Source organism: Hypanus sabinus, chromosome 5 (genome assembly GCF_030144855.1).
Source record: "Hypanus sabinus isolate sHypSab1 chromosome 5, sHypSab1.hap1, whole genome shotgun sequence".
NCBI lineage: Eukaryota > Metazoa > Chordata > Chondrichthyes > Myliobatiformes > Dasyatidae > Hypanus > Hypanus sabinus.
Window position 1 is genome coordinate 11,844,642 of NC_082710.1, and position 20,053 is coordinate 11,864,694.

General features: G+C 41.3%; 1 protein-coding gene and 1 long non-coding RNA gene across 8 annotated transcripts in view; one reads left to right on the forward strand and one right to left on the reverse strand.

Moving 5' to 3' along the window:
• LOC132393924 (uncharacterized) overlaps positions 1–2,872 on the forward strand; it is a 73,876-nt gene extending 71,004 nt beyond the window's left edge. Inside the window, exons 3-4 of the long non-coding RNA XR_009512104.1 lie at positions 2,599–2,723; positions 2,812–2,872. This is a non-coding gene — a long non-coding RNA (uncharacterized LOC132393924). The remainder of the gene's footprint in view (positions 1–2,598; positions 2,724–2,811) is intronic.
• xrcc4 (X-ray repair complementing defective repair in Chinese hamster cells 4) overlaps positions 1–20,053 on the reverse strand; it is a 388,378-nt gene that overhangs the window by 191,047 nt on the left and 177,278 nt on the right. For 5 of the 7 annotated variants that reach the window (XM_059969369.1, XM_059969364.1, XM_059969363.1 and 2 more), the window contains one exon: positions 18,952–19,070. In XM_059969369.1, coding sequence (XP_059825352.1) covers positions 18,952–19,070 — 119 coding nt within the window. Of the gene's footprint in view, positions 1–3,575; positions 3,845–8,112; positions 8,146–18,951; positions 19,071–20,053 lie in introns of those variants that run through there. The other 2 variants (XM_059969368.1, XM_059969367.1) reach the window with 2 other exon arrangements.

Here is a 20,053-nt window from a genome sequence, read left to right on the forward strand (position 1 = left end):
TTACCAGAACTCTCCCTGCATGCAAAAATAGTGAAATATCTATGTCCACTTGCATTTGGTGTAGTCTTAAGACATGAGATTTCACCTTTGACAATGAGGCACTGCATTAAATAGTCAGCTTAAATAAATAGGAATCCTTAAACTTAGAGGGATGAGGGTTACCAGCAGAACTATTATGCAAATCCTACTTAAATATGTTGTAACCTTTACATGGAGTATGATCTGTTTGGGTATATCACTTGAGGATGATCTGAAAGGTCTGCTAGAAGAGTTTAAACACAAGTGATTCTGCAGATGCTGGAAATCAAGAATAATACACAAAATACCATAGGAACTCATAGGTTAGCCAGCATCTATAGAGGTGGTTTAAACTGGCTTGTGGCCTCTTCCCCCTTCCTGTCCAGTCGTAATGAAGGGTCTCAGCCTGAAACATTGACTGTTTATTCCCCTCCATAGATGTTGCCTGACCTGCTGAATTTCTCCAGCATTTTGTGTCTGTTATTGCTCGAAAATTTGTCCTGCGCTAACTCATATATGGTTAGAATCAAGCCATACTTCCTGGTCTGTTTTCTAGACTAGCATCATCACCACTTTTGGGCACTGCCTTCAATACCTCCATCCAATCGATTGCAAGAGATGAGGAGAAAAGATGGTTGAGAAGAATGGTTGAGTGTTTTATATCCAGCAAACCATCTGGAAAATTAATTTTCTTCTTCAGAATTTTTGTTGTTTTTCATATATGTACCTCAAACAGGGTGGGAAAGGTAAAGGGCTGGAGAGGAAGGAATCTGATAGGAGAGCAGAGTGGACCATAGGAGAAAGAAAGGAGGAGGGGACCCAGAGGAAGACGACAAGGAGGTGGGAAGAGGTAAAAGGCCAGATTGAGGAATACAAGAGGATTTTTTTTTACCAGAAGGAGAAATTGATATTCATGCCATCACATTGGATTCCAGGCAGAATACAAGGTATTGCTTCTCCACCATGAGAGTGGTCTCATCTTGGCAAAAGAGAAGGCCATGGATCATCATATTGCAATGGAACTGGGAATCAGAATTAAAATGCTTGGTTACCGGGAACTCCTTGACTTGGCATAGAAATGTCTACTGCACTAATAGTGTGAGTGAGTATGGTCAGTGAGTGGTTACTGGTGCCAAGCAGTAGTTGGGCATAGCAAAGGTAGAGTTTAGGAGGCAAATACAATCCATTGATACAGGAGGAACTGCAGCTAGAAATCTAGAGCAATACACACAATGTGCTGGAGGAGCTCAGCAGGTCAGGCAGCATCTATGGATGTGAATAAACACATCCCTCATCAGGACTTGATAAGGCGAAGAAGTCTGAATAAGGTGGTAGGGGCAGGGGAAGAAAAAGTACAAGGTGGCAGGTGAAACAAGGAGAGGGCGAGGAGATGAAGTAAAGAGCAAGGAAGATGATTGGTGGAAGAGATAAAGGGCTGGAGAAGGGGGAATCTGCTAGGAAAGGACAGAAGACCACTGAAGAAAGAGAAGGGGGTGGGGCACCAGAGGGCGGTGATGGGTAAATAAGAGAAGGTGTGAGAGGGAAACAAGAATGGGGAATGGTGACGGGAGTGGGGGAGGAGGGAGGCAATTACCAGAAGTTTGAGAAATAGATATTCATGCCATTAGATTAGAGGCTACCCAGACGGAAGATACAGTGTTGCTCCTCCAACCTGAGTGTGGCCTTATTGCAGCAGTAGAGGAGACCATGGACTGACATGTCAGAATGGGAATGGGAAGTAGGAATGAAATAGGTGGGCCACCAAGAGGCTTCGCTTTTTCTGGCAGACAGGGCAAAAGTGCCCAACAATGCGGTCTCCCAATCTATATCTTGTCTCACTGATACACTGGAGGCTTCACTGGGAGCACTGAATATAGTAAATGGCTCCAGAAGAGTCACAGGTGAAGTGTTGTGTCACATGGAAGGACTGTTTGGGGCCATGAATGACACAGAGGGAAGAGGTATAGGGGCAGGTGTGGCACTTGTTCAGTTTGCAAAGTGCCAGGAGAGGATCAGTGGGGAGGGATAAATGGACAAGGGAGTCGTGTAGAGAGCGATCCCTGTGGAAAGTGGAGTGAGAGGGAAAGATATGGGTGGTGGGACCCCATTGGAGATGGCAGAATTTATGAAGAATTATGCACTGGACTCAGAGGCTAGTGGGGTGGTAGGTGAGGGCAAGGGGAACACGAGCAGGAGGACAGATTTAAAGCAGATATGCACAAAATGGAAGAGATGGGTGAGAGCAGCATTGGTGGTGGAGGAAAGGAAGCCTCTTTCTTTGAAGAAGGAGGACATCTCAGTTGTTCTGGATTGAAAAGCTCATCCTGAGAGCAGATGCAGTGGAAATTGAGGAGTTGAGGAAAGGGAATAGCATTTTTACAAGTGACAGGATGGGAAGAGGTATAGTCAAGATACAATCCATTCCCTTTGGTTGACCATACAAACACAAAGGGAAAGGAATAAGTGACTGGGAGTACAACATTTGGAAGAATAGGAAACAACTGTTTGCATTTTCATTGACGTTTGTTCTCTCTAACTTCCAAAATGTTTCTTGTTCCTCCTCCTATTTGTCTTCTGTAGCTACCCTTACTTAGAATGTGAAATTTTGCCTGTTGAAGGATAAAGGAGTCATATTTTGTTCCATCATTTTCCTCTTGTGAAATAATTCTTTCGGGAATAAGGAATCTATACCCACATCTGTAAAGGTAAGGCGCTACACGAATTTGAAACCACACGATATCTCGTTACTACAGTCAATGAGGTACTTTTGAAGTTTTCTCTGTTTTAATGTAGACACAAGAAGAAATTTTGCACTGCTAAAAACTATGGTGATGGTTGAAAACTAGCAGCAAGGAATGGCAAATAAGCAGAATAAACAGAGAACATGGCCAACTTAAAGATAAAGGTAAATTTTATTTGTCACATGTACATTGAAACGTACAGTGAATTACATCATTTTACATCAGTAACCAACAGAGTCTAATGTTGTGCTGGGGGCAGCCCACAAACGTCACCATGCTTCTGGTGCCAACAGAGTATGCCCACAACTCATTAACCATTATTATCCCATAAGTCTTTGGAATGTTGGGAGAAAGCCTCAGCACCTCCAGGAAACCCAGGTGTTCACAGGGAAAATATACAAACTCCTTAGAGATAGTGCTGGGAATTTCTCCTGGGTTGCTGGTGCTGCGAAGTGTTACGCTAACCACTTAATTTACCAAATGGTACCTTTCCTTTGGCACTTGGAAAATTAACTGGCAAATTAGTTTATTATTCATTATTGTGGCATGTAGCAAGGTACAGTGGAAAAACTTGTCCTGCATACCGTGCCTACAGATCAATTCATTCCAACAGCAGGTCAGGCAGCATCTGTGGAAGGAAAAAGTCAACATTTTTGGCTGAGGTAGTTCATCAGGACGTAGTGGTCGGAGGAGCCTCTTTGTGTGTGGCACAACTCCATAACATGCTTACAGCAACTAGGTAAATAATTAATCAGGAAATAATTATTAAAACATTATTGTTTATTTTTGTCAGATGTACCGAGGTACAGCGAAAAGCTTGTCCTTCATGCTGTTAATAAAGATCAATTTATTCCAACAGTTCATTGAGATCATACAAGAGAAAACAATACGAGAATGCAGAATAAATTATTATAGTACAGAAAAAGTGCAGTGCAGGCAGATGGGATTAGTTAGATTGGCCTAATGGTCATCACAGTCATCGTGGACCGAAGGTCTTCTTCCTGTGCTGTACAATTCTATGTGTTTATTTTAACAGTACTTCATTGACTGTCGCACTTTGGGATTTTACGTGGCTTCAGATGGTGCTGCATAAATGAGATATATTGCGAGGTTAGAAGCAGTCCTTGAGCCTGTTGTCATGCTGTCAGTCACTTGCATCTATTGCCCCACCTTCCGAATTTATCGCAGCCTTTGGGAAAATACCCACTATATTTTGTCAAAATTAGGCCTATGAAATATATTAATTCCTGATTTATTTGGACAATTCAATTTCAGAATCAGCAACAGGTTTATTATTACTGACATATATCATTGAGTTTGTTGTTTTATGGCAGCAGTACAGTCCAATACCTAAAATACATTATAAATCACAATAAGAAATATACAATATATACAAATTAAATAAATAGTGCAAAAAGAGAGCAAAAATAGTGAGGTAGTGTTGATATGTTCATGGACCATTCAGAAATCTGATGGCAAGGGGGAAGAAGCTGTTCCTAAAACGTTATGTGTGTGTCTTCAGGCTCCTGCACCTCCTTTCTGAAGGTAGTAATGAGAAGAGGGCATGTCCTGGGTGACATGGGTCCTTAACGATGGATACCACTTTCTTGAGGCACTGCCTTTTGAAGGGGCCCTTGATGGCAGGGTGTTGGTGCCGATGGAATTGGCTGATTATACAACCTTCTTCAGCTTTTTCCGATCCTGAGCAGTGGCCCCTCCATACCAGACGGTGATGCAACCAGTTAAAACTTTTGCAGAAATTTCCAGCTATTTCTCCATTTCTTTCTGACTTGCCCGCTACTGACTCGCTGTCCACCTTTGTAGTCACAGTCTTTGCTTTACAAATCAAATGTTGCAATTTGACTCACAGCTCATTCGGCTGTACTTCATGTTCAGTACTGAATCACACATATACAGTCTGGGGTGGGATAGGCCGGGACCAAATGGTGAATTGAGAACAGATGGCTCTGAAATAAGGATTTGCATATGGCCTTTAAGGAAGCAGTCTGGTTCAATCCCAGAGGGGTTACTGAACATAAGCCTTACTGTATAGTAATCCCTAACTCACTTCCAGTTCTATGACATAAAGGATCTTAAATCATACCATGGAAAATGAGCACGAGGTAAGCCATTGAACAAAATGCTTGTAATTATGATCAAAGGCTTGTGAAAAGAAGAAAGAATAAGCTGCGATAATTCTGAATCTTGACTGCGGGCTGAAAGAACTCAAGTTGGCCTAGGTTGTGCAGTCAGTTCACTGCGCTTGCAAGTGGAGTGTTGAGGCTCTGAGATGGAAGGGAGTGCAGCATTTCTGCATGTGCACCATGATGGGCCCTTTATCTAAGAAAGGATTTGCTGATATTAGAGATGGTTCAAAGGAGGCTCACGAGAATGATCCTGAGAATGAAAGGGTTGACATATGAGGGGTGTTTGATGGCTCTGGGTCTGTGCACACTAGAGTTTAGAAGAATGGTGCAGGGGAAGGGGATCTCACTGAAATCTACCAGATATGAAAGGCCTTGACAGAGTGGATGTGGAGAGGATGTTTCCTACGATGGGGTCTCCAGGAACAGAAGGCATAGCGTCAGAAGCAAAGGATGCTCCTTTAGAACTGAGATGAGCAGGAACTTCTGAGGCCAGAGGGTGGTGAATTTGGGGAATTCCTTGTCAAAAATGGCTGTGAAGGTCAGGTCACTAGGTATATTTAAAGTGGAGGCTGATAGGTTCTTAACGGCATTGAAGGTTATAGGTTAAAGGCAAGAGAATAGGGTTGAGAGGGTTGATAAATCAGCCCTTCTGGAATGGTGGAGCAGACTCGATGGGCTAAATGGCCTAAATCTGCTCCAATGTCTTAACAAACATGCTGTGGACGGAGGACTCCATACTGCTGGGGGTTCCCAGCACTACCCTCAGGTACTGCATCTCACAATTAGTGGGGATCCAAGACCCTATCACCTTCAATGGAGATCTTTGGATGACACAACAGGAGGCAAATTATATTTAAATATTAAAGATTTGTTTTATTTGTCATATGTTCTTTGTGTCAACAACTAACAGTCCGAGGGATGTGCTGAGGAGTGACTGCCAGTGTCATCATGCTTCCAGTGCCAACATATATGCCCATTACTTATCATCCCTAATCCATAAGTCTTTGGAGTGTAGGAGGAAACCAGAGCACAAGGAGAAAACCCACATGGTCACAGAGAAAAAGGCCAAACTTCTTACAGACAGCGGTGGCAATCGAACCCCAGTATTATAGCTGCCACTGTAAAGTGTTTTGCTAACAACTACCCTACCGTGGTAACAAACATGCAGAAAAATAAAATGTACATTTTTGTCGATGGTATCTGCTGAAACTGCAGCAATTGTTGGAAAGCAGGAGAACACTGTAGCAGCTCTATAGACAATTTGCAATACGGTTATACTTGTTTTATACCATTCAGTATCATAAATTCATCTCTCCATACATGGTCAGCAGATGATAAAGTCAGTTATAGAGACATACTGTATAGTTAGTGTGAAGGGTGGCCTGATAGTGTAGCAACGAGTGTAACACTATTACAGCACCAGCGATCGGTGTTCAATCCCTGCCACTGTCTGTAAGGAATATGTACGTTCTCCCCATTATCAAGTGGGTTTCTTCCCACATTTCAAAGGCATACAGGTTAGGAAGAGCATGATATGTTGGCGCCAGCAGCAGGATGACCCCACACATCCTCACACTATGCTGGTCATTGACGCAAATGATGCATTTCACTTTATGTTTCAATATTTTGATGCATAGGAGATAAATAATGTTGATTTTATATTGACATACTGCATAGACACAAAGCTCTTCAATCAAATGTGCTCATCCCAGTTTACATATTTACCCTAATCTCCCTTTAATTATCCTCACATCCCCATAATCCTATGAGAATGAACAACTAATAAATTATTAATAAGCAAATAAAACACCTGCACTGAAAATGCATTTAATCAAATAAATTTAGAATTCTAGGTCAAAATAGTTATTTTAATAAAGCAGAAAATAGTCTGCTATCAACGGTCATTAAGTGGGGATCATTAACAAAAATACTGGCAGAACACCGAGATTTTTCAATGCAATCCTGTGACTTGGCTGTTCTTCAAAAACTAGTTCTAACTTCCACTACAACCTTGGAAATTACATCAGGTCACTTTCTTTTAAAGTGCATTCATTTTTCTCAGAATTACTCAGTTGCCCCAGAATATGTCCAGGTTCCATGATCTGTTGCAGAAGCTGTTGTAGAGTCATAGAGTACCCTTAGCCTTCTGAGGCTAAACAGAACAAAAGAGATGGTTGTTGACTTCAGGAGGGCACAGAGCGACCACTCCCCGCTGAACATCGACGGCACCTCGGTAGAGATCATTAAGAGCACCAAATTTCTTGGTGTTCACTTGGCGGACAATCTCACCTGGTCCCTCAACACCAGCTCCATAGCAAAGAAAGCCCAGCAGCATCTCTACTTTCCACGAAGGCTGAGGAAAGTCCATCTCCCACCCCCTATCCTCATCACATTCTACAGAGGCTGTATTGAGAGCATCCTGAGCAGCTGCATCACTGCCTGGTTTGGAAATCGCACCATCTCAGATCGCAAGACCCTGCAGAGGATAGTGAGGTCAGCTGAGAAGATCATCGGGGTCTCTCCTCCTGCCATTACAGACATTTACACCACACGCTGTATCGGTAAAGCAAACAGAATTATGAAGGCCCCACGTACCCTTCAAACAAACTCTTCTCCTTCCTGCCATCTGGGAAAAGACACCGAAGCATTCAAGCTCTCACGTCCAGACTATGTAACAGTTTCTTCCCCCAAGCCATCAGACTCCTCAATACCCAGAGTCTGGACTGACACCAACTTACTGCCCTCAACTGTGCCTATTGTCTTGTTTATTATTTATTGTAATGACTGCACTGTTTTGTGCACTTTATGCAGTCCTGGGTAGGTCTGTAGTCTAGTGTAGTTTTTTCTGTGTTGTTTTTACGTAGTTCAGTGTAGTTTTTGTATTGTTTCATGCAGCACCATGGTCCTGAAAATGCTGTCTCATTTTTACTGTACCAGCAGTTATGGTCGAAATGACAATAAAAAGTGACGACTTGACTTGAAGTAGAGGTGCTACATTCTTTCTTGATCATGGTATCAATATGGTCCGACAGGACAAGCTATTGGCCATATTTACATCTAGGAAGTTGAAGCATTTTCACTTCAGCAATATTGTTTCAAACAGAAGCATCTCAGTTCTGAAAGAGAAACTGTACATCCACCTACCAAAATGCACCATTCCCCTAACCCACCACCACCCCATCCTTACCCCTTCCCACATACTCTACCTCATAACTTGACTTTGACAGGCCTCTGAACAGCTGAAAAATAAGTGAAGTAATGTTCACGGATTGGTCATTGTCTATTCAGAAATTGATAGCAGAGAGGAAGAAGCTGTTCCTAAAATATTGAGTGTGTGTCTTCAGGTTCCTGTACCTCCTCTCTGATGGCAACAATGAGAAGAGGACATGTCCTGGTGATTAAGGCCTTTAATGATGGATATCACCTGTTTAATGCTGGGGAGGCTATTGCCCATGATGGTGCTGGCTGAGTTTGTAACCCTCTACAGCTTTTTCTTATCCTGTTCAGTGGCCCACCCCATCAGACAGTAATGCAACCAATTGGAATGTTCTCCGTGAAAAATCTGTAGAAATTTCACTCCTGTACGCCTCCTTTGCCAAGTAATTTGGATTTGACCTCAAGTCACATACCATGCAGCAAGCAACCTTTAGATAGATATTGCTACTGTGGTGCAGAGCTAAATCCATCTTCTCACAGGCCTTTCTCCAGACTGGCTATCTCTTGTGAAGTTATCCTGCTTGGTCAGTGTCATGTCAAATGTTCCCTGCATTGGCATAGGAATCAGAGAAAGAAACGGAATTTGTGTTTATCAGCCACGCAGCTCAAGTTGGAAGTTATATTAAAAAATATGGAAACAATTAAAATCAAAGAGAGAAATTGAGTTTTTTTTAAGAATGGAAATTTTTAAAAAATGGAGGATAAAAGGAGATTTGTTTAATACAATGTTTAATAATCCTACAGTTGATACGTGGGAGGAGATAAGCCAAGACTATTCAGAAAAACTGGGATGAGCACTTATGTCCTTTGCAGAACGTTCCTATTAACTACTTTTAATTAAATATGTGAGCAGCCATATCAGCTTCTCATTGAATTCAAGGGATTCAGTTTGACCTTCAAACACTCCCCATGAGCACCTCACTAAATGCTTCATGGCTTTATTTACTGCCAGATACATTTATATGCCAGAATTTAAAAGCCAAGTTCTAAATGACAGCACCTAAAATTGCTTCACATCTTTTCTTCATACAATACGACTCTAAATCCAAATCATCTTATCAAAGACTCCTGAACTTTAATATGTGTTGCATAGTGCTTCAGGATAATAGGGCTGCTTTCCACTAACAATTTTGGTGTAACCTTATAAAATAATATTCAATGCTTATGGAAAAAATGGTTATGGGGAGAAGGCAGGAGAATGGGGCTGAGAGAGCTAATAAATCAGTCATGACGGAATGGGGGAAGAGACTTGATGGGTCAAGTGGCCTAATACTGCTCCAGTGTCTGGTGATGTTGTTGTCTTAGCCACTTTAAACTATCAAAGAAAAAAGTTTAATATTTAAGCAATATGAATCAGAGTCCATCTGGTGCTCTTATGTCCAACATGGGCCTATTTGCCAAGGCCCCCTCTTCCAGATTGCACCTGGCCCACCATGTCTACAAACCTGAGTGCTCCTTTTGCCTGTTTTACTGAGTCTGCTAGACACCAAGTTCTCCCTGTTAAGGTCCTGGGTGCAATATCCTGGACAACACTGTCATGAGATTCCCAGAGAGTCAACTCAAGCCTCACCTTGGTACACTTGAACTTTTTAGTCAGTCCCATGACAAGCAACGCCAGAGCTCCTTTGCCATATAGGTAGATGTTACTTAGTGATCTTGGTAGGCCCATCAACTTCTTAATGAAGGAACTAACTGTCCTCTCCAACTTTTCAACATGAGTGATGGGGACTTCATACAGAGTCAGTGGCCACAACACCTGAAGGAGCAATCAAAACTGAAGGCACCAGAGCTTTAAGTTTCATGGCAGCAAGGTCTTATTGATGGCTTCAAGCCCTTTGATGATTTCTTCCTTCAACAGATTCACTTGATTTGTATCACCGAGGTTTACATCGTGCTAATGCCCCAAGCTTTTAACTGACATTTCTGACACAGTAGGAATTATTTTCCCACCCACGTGGAACTTATAGTTGACCAACCTTGCTTTGACTATAGAAATGCTCCAAGACTTCTTTGTTTTAATCGTTATTAGGGCCAATTTGATGTTTGAACGGAGCTTCTCAAGCAACCGTTTGGTACGTGGGATGATAGCTGTCAGGATGGTTAAATCATCCATAAATGCCTGGACTGGTGGTGGTGGTAGTCCTGACCTCAGTCGTTCTCCTACTACCCATTTAGAAGCTCTAATGATTACTTCCATTGCCATGGTAAAGGCCAGCAGAGACATGATGCAACCTGCCATGATGCCTATCTCCACAGGCTGCCAGGCTGTGTTGTATTCTGCGATTATCAATGAGAACTGGAGATCTCAAAAGTAAGCTTTGACCAGGGTTGTAACACATTCTGGTACATGGAAAAATTTAAATGAAGGCCACAGGAGGTTATGTGAGACCAGTCCAAAGGCATTAGCTAGGGCCAAGAACAAGACATGGAGATCTCTTCTTTCCCTTTTAGCAGTTTGTAATTGATGCCAATTTATACTTGTGTGTTCCAAGCAGCCAGAGAAACCCAGCATCCCTACCTTCTGCACATGTGTCTTAAAGAAATTGTTTTTTTCAAGGTAAGTAGGCAACCTTTGAACTATGACACTGAAAAACATTTTCCCTTCAGTGCTTAATAGATTTATTTGCTGAAACTGTCCGATTTCTGAGGAATCTTTTTCTTTAGGAATTAGAATTTCTCCTGCCTGCTGCCATGCTTCAGGAATCAGTTTCTTCTTCCGGACCACCTTCACCTGTTTCCATGAGAAGTTGAGGACTCTTGGTGCATTTTTGTAGTTTGTATGGAACTCCATTTGGCCCTGGCACTGAAGCAGCCTTTGCCCACTTTACAACTTTTATTATCTCACTAAATCTGGGGGGGACAGATGTCAAATTGCTGATGTGGAGGGTGGATGGGTGGCATATCTGAAAGTATTGAGATGTGTTCAGCTCTCCGGCTGTCTGAGTATCTCAGCTTCAGATTATCTTCTGCTCTTCCTTTGACACCTTAGGAGTTCCATTCTTCTGCTTTGTGAAAACGCTGTTCATGAACTCGTAGGGGCCCTTACGGACATTTGGTGGCTCTGTGACTGTTAGTCTAATTAAAACCTAATTGAACATTGAAAGGCCTAGACAGAGTGGTCTTAGGGAAGATGTTTCCAATACTGGGAGAGTCAAAGACCAGAGGGAACAGCCTCAGAATAGAAGAAAGTCCCTGTAGAACTGTGATGAGGAGGGATTCCTGGGGCAAAAGAATGGTGAGTCTGTGGAATTCATTGTCACAGGTGACTGGTAGCCAAGTATATTTAAAACAGAGGTTGATAATTACTAACGGTGTCAAAGGTTATGCAGAGAAGGCAGAAGAATCGTGTTAAGGGGCAAAATAAATCAATCATGTAGGAATGGTGGAACAGAATCAATGGTCCGAATGATTTAATTCTACTCCTATGTCTTACGGTCTTAACTTCAGAACGCTTTCATTTCTAGGGTTGGGCTGGGGTTTGACATGGCTATTTATTCAGTTCAGATTTCTGCAGAAAATTTACTCAGTCGGAGTAAAGACTAAGATAATCCCTGATTTTTTTTTCAAACCACATTAAAGATTTTCACAGCTAAATGGAAGTTGTCATTTTGAAGGAAGTGGGAAGCCTAATGCCGCTGTTTCTTCCCAAAGGGAATTTAACAGATGATCTGTTGTTACCACAAAATATAATACCCCTCCACTCCTGCTGGTATGAATGGTGAAGAGGACAGAAATCGCACTGCAATCCAGCTCTTTCCCCTCTAGCTTCTAGCATGCAATGTGAAAGAACGGCAAATAAACTCATTTTGGCAGTGGCAAAGTGGGGATGTACGACAGGCCATCCCTTCGAATTATCTACAGCCTGTCCATTTGAATTTCAACCAGGTAATGAAGGAAAATCCAGTTCTAAGATCGGAGTTCCGGATTCCTTGATCCTGATGAATATGAATCTTTAAACAATACTGTTTAGTCGTTCCATATGTCCAGCAGTGTGACTCTATTGAAATTGGTAAATTGGTTTATTATTGTCACATGTATCAGGGTACAGTGAAAGACTTTGTTTAGTATGCCATTCATATTAATCATTTCATTACATCAGTTCATTGAGGTACTACAATGTAAGACAATAACAGAATGCAGAATAACGTGTTACAATGCAGAGAAGCGCAGTGCACACAGACAATAAAGTGCAAGTCTATAACAGCTCACACAAAATGCTGGAGAAACTCAGCAGGTCAGGCAGCATCTATGGAAATGAATAAACAGCTGACGTTTTGGGCCGTGACCCTGGTTCAGGACTGGAAAGGAAGGGGAAGTTGCCAGAATAAAAAGGTGGAATGAGGGGAAGGAGGATAGCTAGAAGGTGACAGGCGAAGCCAGGTAGCTGGGAAGGATACAAGGACTGGAGAGGAAGGAATCTGATAAGATAGGAGAATGGACCAGAGGTGAAAGAGAAGGAGGAAGGGCCCCGGGAGCGGTGATAGGTAGGTGTGAAGAGCTAGAAGGTCAGAGTGGGAAATAGAAGAAGAGGGGAGGAGGAGTGAACTTTTTTTTACCGGAAGGAGAAATTGATATTCAGGCTACCCAGACGTAATGGAGGATGTTGCTCCTTCACCCTGATTGAATATGGAGGTGTGTTAGTCTTTTCTCCTGCATTTAGTTGAGTTCAATATAATCAAAAGTTTGAGACAAAGTATGACAAGACAAGACAAAGTATATTGTGCCAAGATGAGGCCATGGACAAGGTAGATTATGAGGTCAAGAGTCCATCTTATTATACTGGGAAATCATTCAATAACAGCAGGGTAGAAACTACCCCAGAGCCCGGTGATATGTGCTTTCAAGTTTTTGTATCTTCTATCTGATGGGAGATGGGAGAAGAGAGAACGTCAGGCTGGGTCTTTGATTATGCTGGCTGTTTTACAGAGGCAGTTGTAAGCGTAAACAGAATCCATGCAACTGCTTAATACTTTGTCTCAAACTTTTGTCTCAAACCTCATTTGAATGAGGTGCCAAATGAAATGTTTGAGGCAGGTACAATAACAACATTAACAAGACATTTGGAATGATACCTTGTCTGGGAAGATATGGGTCAAATGTAGGAAATGTTTTTTTCAGATATAGGTCCAACTAGTGGTGTAGCGGCATCCACACTGGATTTCCAGGTGAGTGGCCCTGTGTTCAAATCCAGCCAGCTCCTTGCATGTGTTCCACCTGTGCTGGGTTGAGCATCAAGCTAGCGACTCAACTCGTATGAAACATGCAAAATGCTAAGTAAATGTCAAAAGTTGCTACCCAATGTGCCACAAGGCACATTGGGAAACAGAAGAAAGAGTAAAAGAGAGGAGAGAGTAGTTATTGGACAGCTGGACAATGCAATGGAGAGGTAGTAATGGGAGACAAAGAAATGGCGGGCAAACTGGTAAGTATTTTGCATCTGCCTTCACTGTGAAAAGCACTGTTAGTATGCTAGATGTTTGAGACTGTCAAGGGGCAGAAGTGAATGCAGTTGCTATTACTAGGGAGAAGGTGCTTGGAAAACTGAAAGGTCTGAAGATAAGTAAGTCACCTAGACATGATGGATTACATCCCAGTGTTCTAAAAGAGGTAGCTGAAGAGATTGTAGAGGCATTAGAAATGAGCTTTCAAGAATCAATTGATTCTGGCATGGTTCCAGAAGAATGAAAAATTGCAAATGTCATCCCACTCTTCAAAATGTGAAGGAAGCAAAAGAAAGGAAATTAATATCTGATTTCCACAGTTGGGAAGATGTTGGAGTCGATTGTTAAGAGTGCAGTTACAGGATACTTGGAGGCACATGACAAAATAAGCCAAAGTCACCATGGTTTCTTTAAGGGAAAATCTTGCCTGACAGACCCGTTGGAATTCTTTGAACAAATAATAAATCAGTGGATATTGTGTACTTCAAATGTCAGATGGCCTTTGACAAGATGCCGCACATGAGGCTGCTTGACAAGATAAGAGCCCAGGCTGTTACAGGAAAGATACCAGCAAAGATAAAGTGGAGGCAGATTGGCTGGAGACAAAGAGTGGGAATAAAGGGATCCTTTTTAAATTGGCTGCCAGTAACTAGTGGTGTTCCCCAGGGGTTGATGTTGGGACCACTTCTTTTTATGTTATATGTCAATGATTTGGATCACAGAATTGATGGCTTTGTAGCCAGTTTTTCAGATGATATGAAGATAGGAGGAGGGGCAGGTAGTGTTGAGGAAGCGGATGGAATACAATGTCGACAGGTGTATAGTCATGCATGTGGTAGAACAAATAAAAGCAAAGAGTATTTTCTAAACAGAGAGAAAATGCAGAAATCTGAGGTGCTAAGGGGTTTGGAAGTACTGGTATAGAATTCCCTAAAGGTTAATTTGCAAGTTGAATCGGTGGTGAGGAAGGCTAATACAATGCTAGCATTTATTTCGAGAGGACTAGGATATAAAAGCAAGTTTGTTATGCTGAGGCTGTATAAGGCACAAGTGAGGCCTCACTTGGAGTACTGTAAGCCGTTTTGGGTCCCATATTAAAGAAAGGATGTGCTAACATCGGAAAGGGTTCAGCGGAGGTTCACGAGAATGATTCCAGGAATGAAAGGGTTATTATATGAGCAGTAATTGAAGGCTCTAGGCCCATACTCACTGGAATTTTGAAGGATGGGGGCGAATCTCATTGAAACCTATCAAACATCGGAACTCCCAAATAGAGTGAATGTGAAGAGGATTTTTCGTGTAGTGAGTGAGTCTAGGAGCAGAGGGCACTGCCTCAGAACAGATGGACATCCATTTAGAACAGAAATGAGGAGAAATTTCTTTAGCCAGTGTGTGACGATTCTGTAGAATTCATTGGCACAGACGGCTGTGGAGGCCAAGTCATTGGGTATATCTAAAGTGGAAGTTGATAGGTTCTGAATAGTCAGGGAGTCAAATATTACAGGGAGAAAGCAGGAGAATGGGTTTGAATGGGATAATAAATCAGACAAGATGGGACGGCTAAGCAGACTTGTTGGGCTGAATGTCCTAATTCTGCTTCTGTGTTTTATGGTTTAAATCTGCATGTATCCATGAATTCCATAAACCATTTGGGATGGAATTCCCTTTGAACACTGGTACTTAAAGGATAACAGCAGCCGAATAGCTCATGCTACTCAGTATTTTTAACACTATCAGTACTAGGCCAGTTTATAAAAGTCAGTAAGGTTATTTTTTGCTCTGTAAGGTGCTAAACGCAGTTTATCAAAACTAAATGCAGATTAGGTGCTTTAATTTAATACAAACAGAAAGAAAAGCTGCTGTTACTAGATGGTAATTGGAAGACACTTAAGATTCAGAGAGCCTTTAGAGAATCTGAATGCCCAGCAGACAGGAAATCAGTCCTTTCTTTCTAAATACGAAACTGATGGCAGGACTTCCCCTTTCAAACACAGAATGTGGAAGAATTATGTGATTAATAGCCCTGCATCTAATTTAACAAAAAGCTCTTTATCAAATTATTCTCAAACTGTAATTATGTAGTCACTGATTTCAGATCCACATCACACATCAACTTTAGAAGCCTGTTAGAACATTTCATGGTACATATATGCATTTTCTTTGTTAAAATGGCGCTTTCTTTGGGACACCCTGTAAGTAATTAATGGGAACCACAAACCATTTGTTACTATTTCATTAGCAATGGTTAATTTAGCCAAACTTTGTTTAAAAAGGTTTATGCACTCTAGTTCAAGCATCCCCCACCCCCTCTATGGTCTTGATCAGGGCATGGAGGGCTACAGGGAGAAGGCAGGAGATTGAGGCTGAGAGGGAAAATTAATCGGTCATGATGAAATGGGGGAGCAGCTTCGATGGGCCAAATGACCTAATTCTGCTCCTATATCTTACGGTCTCTATCTACTTACTACCAGTCACTGCACCATAAACACTTTACATCACTTTTTATAGTGTTTACATTGCAAATACATGCTTGTATTTATGTACTGTATTTATGCACATTTTATTCCATATCTGTACTTTATTTCTTTTTTTTAAATATAATTCTGTTCTTATAATTATTGAATGTTGTTACATGTCACACCCTGACCAATACACCTCAGTATATTCCTAAATACATGTAAATGTACATGGCGAATAAAGTTCATCATTGACCCTGGAAATTAAGGTCATCTAGCAAGGTCTAAAATCACCCCTTTCAATTGTTCTCATTCCCTTTTCCAATTCAACCTGCATGCTAAAAACAGACATCACCAGGAACCAGTCCAGCTCTGAGCACTCTCCCGCTCTCCAGCTCTCCATGGTCACACAGCTCGGTAATATCTTTCAAATTGATGCATAAGGCACATGATAAACATTTTGTCAAAATTTTATAAGTTCATGATGCTGGAGTTAGCATGGAAGACTAACTAGCTAATAGGAAACAGAGAACAGGTGTGAATCGGTCTTTTTCTGAAATGTCTGAAGAATTGCAAATTGCTTTCAATCCAGATAAATAAGAGGTGTTGCAGTTTGGAAGATCTAACTAGGGCAGGACTTGCACAGTGAACGGTCGGGCCCTAGGGAATGTTATGGAACAAAGGACAAAGGGACCTATGAGTGTGCATGCATAGTTCACTGGTAGATAGGGTCGTGAAAAATGCATCTGGCATGCTGGCCTTGACCAGTCAGGACAATGAGTATAGGAGTCAGGAAGTTAAAGTTCAGGGTAAAGTTTATTATCAAAGTACAGTATGTCATCATATATAACCCTGAGATTCATCTTTTTGTGTGCATTCTCAGCAAATCTATAGAATAGTAACTATAACAGGATCAAGAAAAGATTAACCAGAGATTAATGGTTGTAGGAACATTTCAATGATGGGGCAAGTGTTTTAGTTATACAAGATGTGGCCGAGGCCACACTTAGAGTACCATATGTAGATTAGGCAGCTCTAGCATAGGAAAGACGATGTTAAACAAGAAAGAATGCAGTAAAGATTTACCAGTATGTTGTGTGGACCTGAGCATCTGCTGAACAAAGAAGGGTTGTGTAGACAAGGGTTTTATTCCTTGAAATGTAGCATATTGAGAGGATGAGATAGGTGGTATGATAGTGTAATTGTCCTATGATTAGGCTAGGATTAAATCAGGTGTTAATGGGTGGCACAACTTGAAGTGCTGGAAGGGCCTATCTGGTGCTACATCTCAATAAATAAATAAATAAATAAATAAATAAGATCAGGGAAGTAATTGAAAGGGTGAAAGCACAGAGTCTTTTTCCAAAATAGGGGTGCAAAAAGCAACAAGGCATAGGTTTAAGATCAGAGGCGAGGGACTTCAAATAGACATCAGCATTAGCTTCTTCACATAAAGGGCGATGTGTACTTGGAATGCGTTTTTTTTTCTCCAGTCCTGTTGAAGGGTCTTGACCCGAAACGTCGACTGCACTCGTTCCATAGACACTGCCTGGTCTGCTGTGTTCCACCAGCATTTCGTGTGTGTTGTTAGAACCAACTAAAAGCCATCTAGATACGTGCAAGGATAGGTGAGGTTAAGAGGGCTGCAGGCCAGACGTGGTCAGATGGGCCTAGCTCACTATGCAACACAGTTGGCATGGAGCGGCAGGCCAAAAAGGGCCAAGTGCTGTATGACTCTATGTAACACACGTGTATACCCCATGGTACAGGAGTTGGACCATGTGGATCCCAGTAACTCAGTGAGCCCATTGAACACGTGTTCTGGTAGCATAGTGGTTAATGTAACATCTTACCGTTCTAGCAATCAGAGTTTAGTTCCTGCCGCTGTACGAAATTTGTACGTTCTCTCCATGACCACATGGGTTTCCTCCAGTTGTTTCAGTTTGCTCCAATGATGTACGGGTTTGGGTTAATAAGGTGTCAGTAATGGCGACACTTGTAGCTGCCCTCAGCACACATTCAGACTGTGTTGGTTGTTGACACAAAATGATTTATTTCAATGTATGTTTTGATGTACATGTAGCAAATAAAGCTAATCGAATCTAATCTAAACATAGAATGGTACAGCACTGGGCAGGCCATCCAGCTCACAACAGTGTGCCAATCTTGATGTCAATTTACACTAAATGTCCTTCTTCTGGATATCATCCATAACCCTTCATAATCATGGGTCGATCTAAAAGCCTCTTAAACTCTACCAAACTGCCTGATTCCACACTACCCCTGTGGTGGAACTATAGGCATCTGTCACTCTCTGTATAAAAAAAAACTTGCCCCTCCAGGCTATCTCCTTGTTTAAGCATCTTTCCTTACACACAACTCATAAAAATATTTTTTTATACAAGGTATTTTCCCCATTGCAATAACAGATAGGAAAAGGCAAATGTTAGGATACACCAAAAGAAAACGACTGTTCTGTTCAATCAAACTAGCCTGTAGAAAACAGCATAACAAACACACAACAGTATATTTACCCAAATTAAGCAATGCAGTTATTTATAAGGAGATTTCCCATTCTATTATCTCATGGGTTTCTTTTTCAGTTAGTTAAAAAACAATTTTTTATTTTTCATGTCCATTGAATATAATGAATTTTGATGTGATTAAGTAGATTTTGGTTGCAAAGAAATTATTGAAGAAAGTCCAACTTGGTTAACTGTAGTCTGCCCAAATTCAAAGTTCAAAGTGCAAAGTACATTGATTATCCATGTACTTATATGTAATCATTTGTTATCCCGAGATCCATTTTCTTGCAGGTATTCACAGTAGAAATAAGAAATATAATAGAATCAATGAAAATAGATACAATTGAATCAATAATATTTGCAATAAGCTACAACGTCAATGTTAAGTTTAAAGCACATTCCCTTACCAGTAACTGACGTGGAAGGTTGAGCCAAGCTTCTACTTGTAGAGGTATGGCTACTGTGGTCTTCATCAGTGTTGCATTCCTCAGTTAATAAGGTTTCCTGACCGGTGGCAGCTGCAGTCCTGAAAGAAGAAATTCATAGCAATACTTTACCGATAATCTGAATTATTATTCAGAATCAGGTTTATTATCAGTGACATAGGTTGTGAAATATGTTTTTTGCAGCAGCAACAGTACAGTGTGATACATAAAATTCTATAACCTGCAAGTAGAAGTTGTACAAGATGATGGTGAGGCCCAATTTGGAGAGTTGTGTGCAGTTCTGATCACCTACCTACAAGAAGGATATCAATAGAAGTGAAAGAATGGAAAGAAAATTTACAAGGATATTGCCAGGACTCCAGGAACTACAGGGAAAGGTTAAATAGGTTAGGACTTTATTCCCTAAAGCATAGGAGAATGAGGGGAGATTTGATGAAGGGAGGTAAACAAAATTATGAGGGATATAGATAGGGTATATGCAAACAGGCTTTTTCCACTGATGTTGAGTGAGACTAGGACTGGAGGTCATGGGTTAAAGGTGAATGGTGAAATGTTTAAAGGGAACATGAAGGGTAAATTCTTCACTCAGAAGGTGGTGAAAGTGTGGAACGAACCTCCAGCAAAAGTGCTGGATGCGGGTTTGATTTCAACATTTAAGAGAAATTTAGATAGGTACATGGATGGGAGGGAGTTGCAAGGCTATAGTCCAGTACAGGTTGATGGGACTAGACAGATTAAAAGGGTCTGTTTCTGTGGTGTAATGTTCTATAACTCTCTGACTCTAAATATATATACAACCGTATAAATAGTGCAAAAAAAAGATCAAAATAGTGAGGCAGTGTTCATAATTTCAAGGACCATTCAGAAATCCAATGGTGGAAGAAAGAAAGGGTTCCTGAGAAATTTAGTGTGGGTCCTCAGGCTCCTGCGCCTCCTCCCTAATGGTAGCAATGAGAAGACGGTGTATCCTGGAACATTATGGTGGCTTGAAAAACCATTTTACTGAACCTCAGTATTGCTCAGTAGATCTAATCATGTATTCCAACAAGGCTGTGTCTGCACA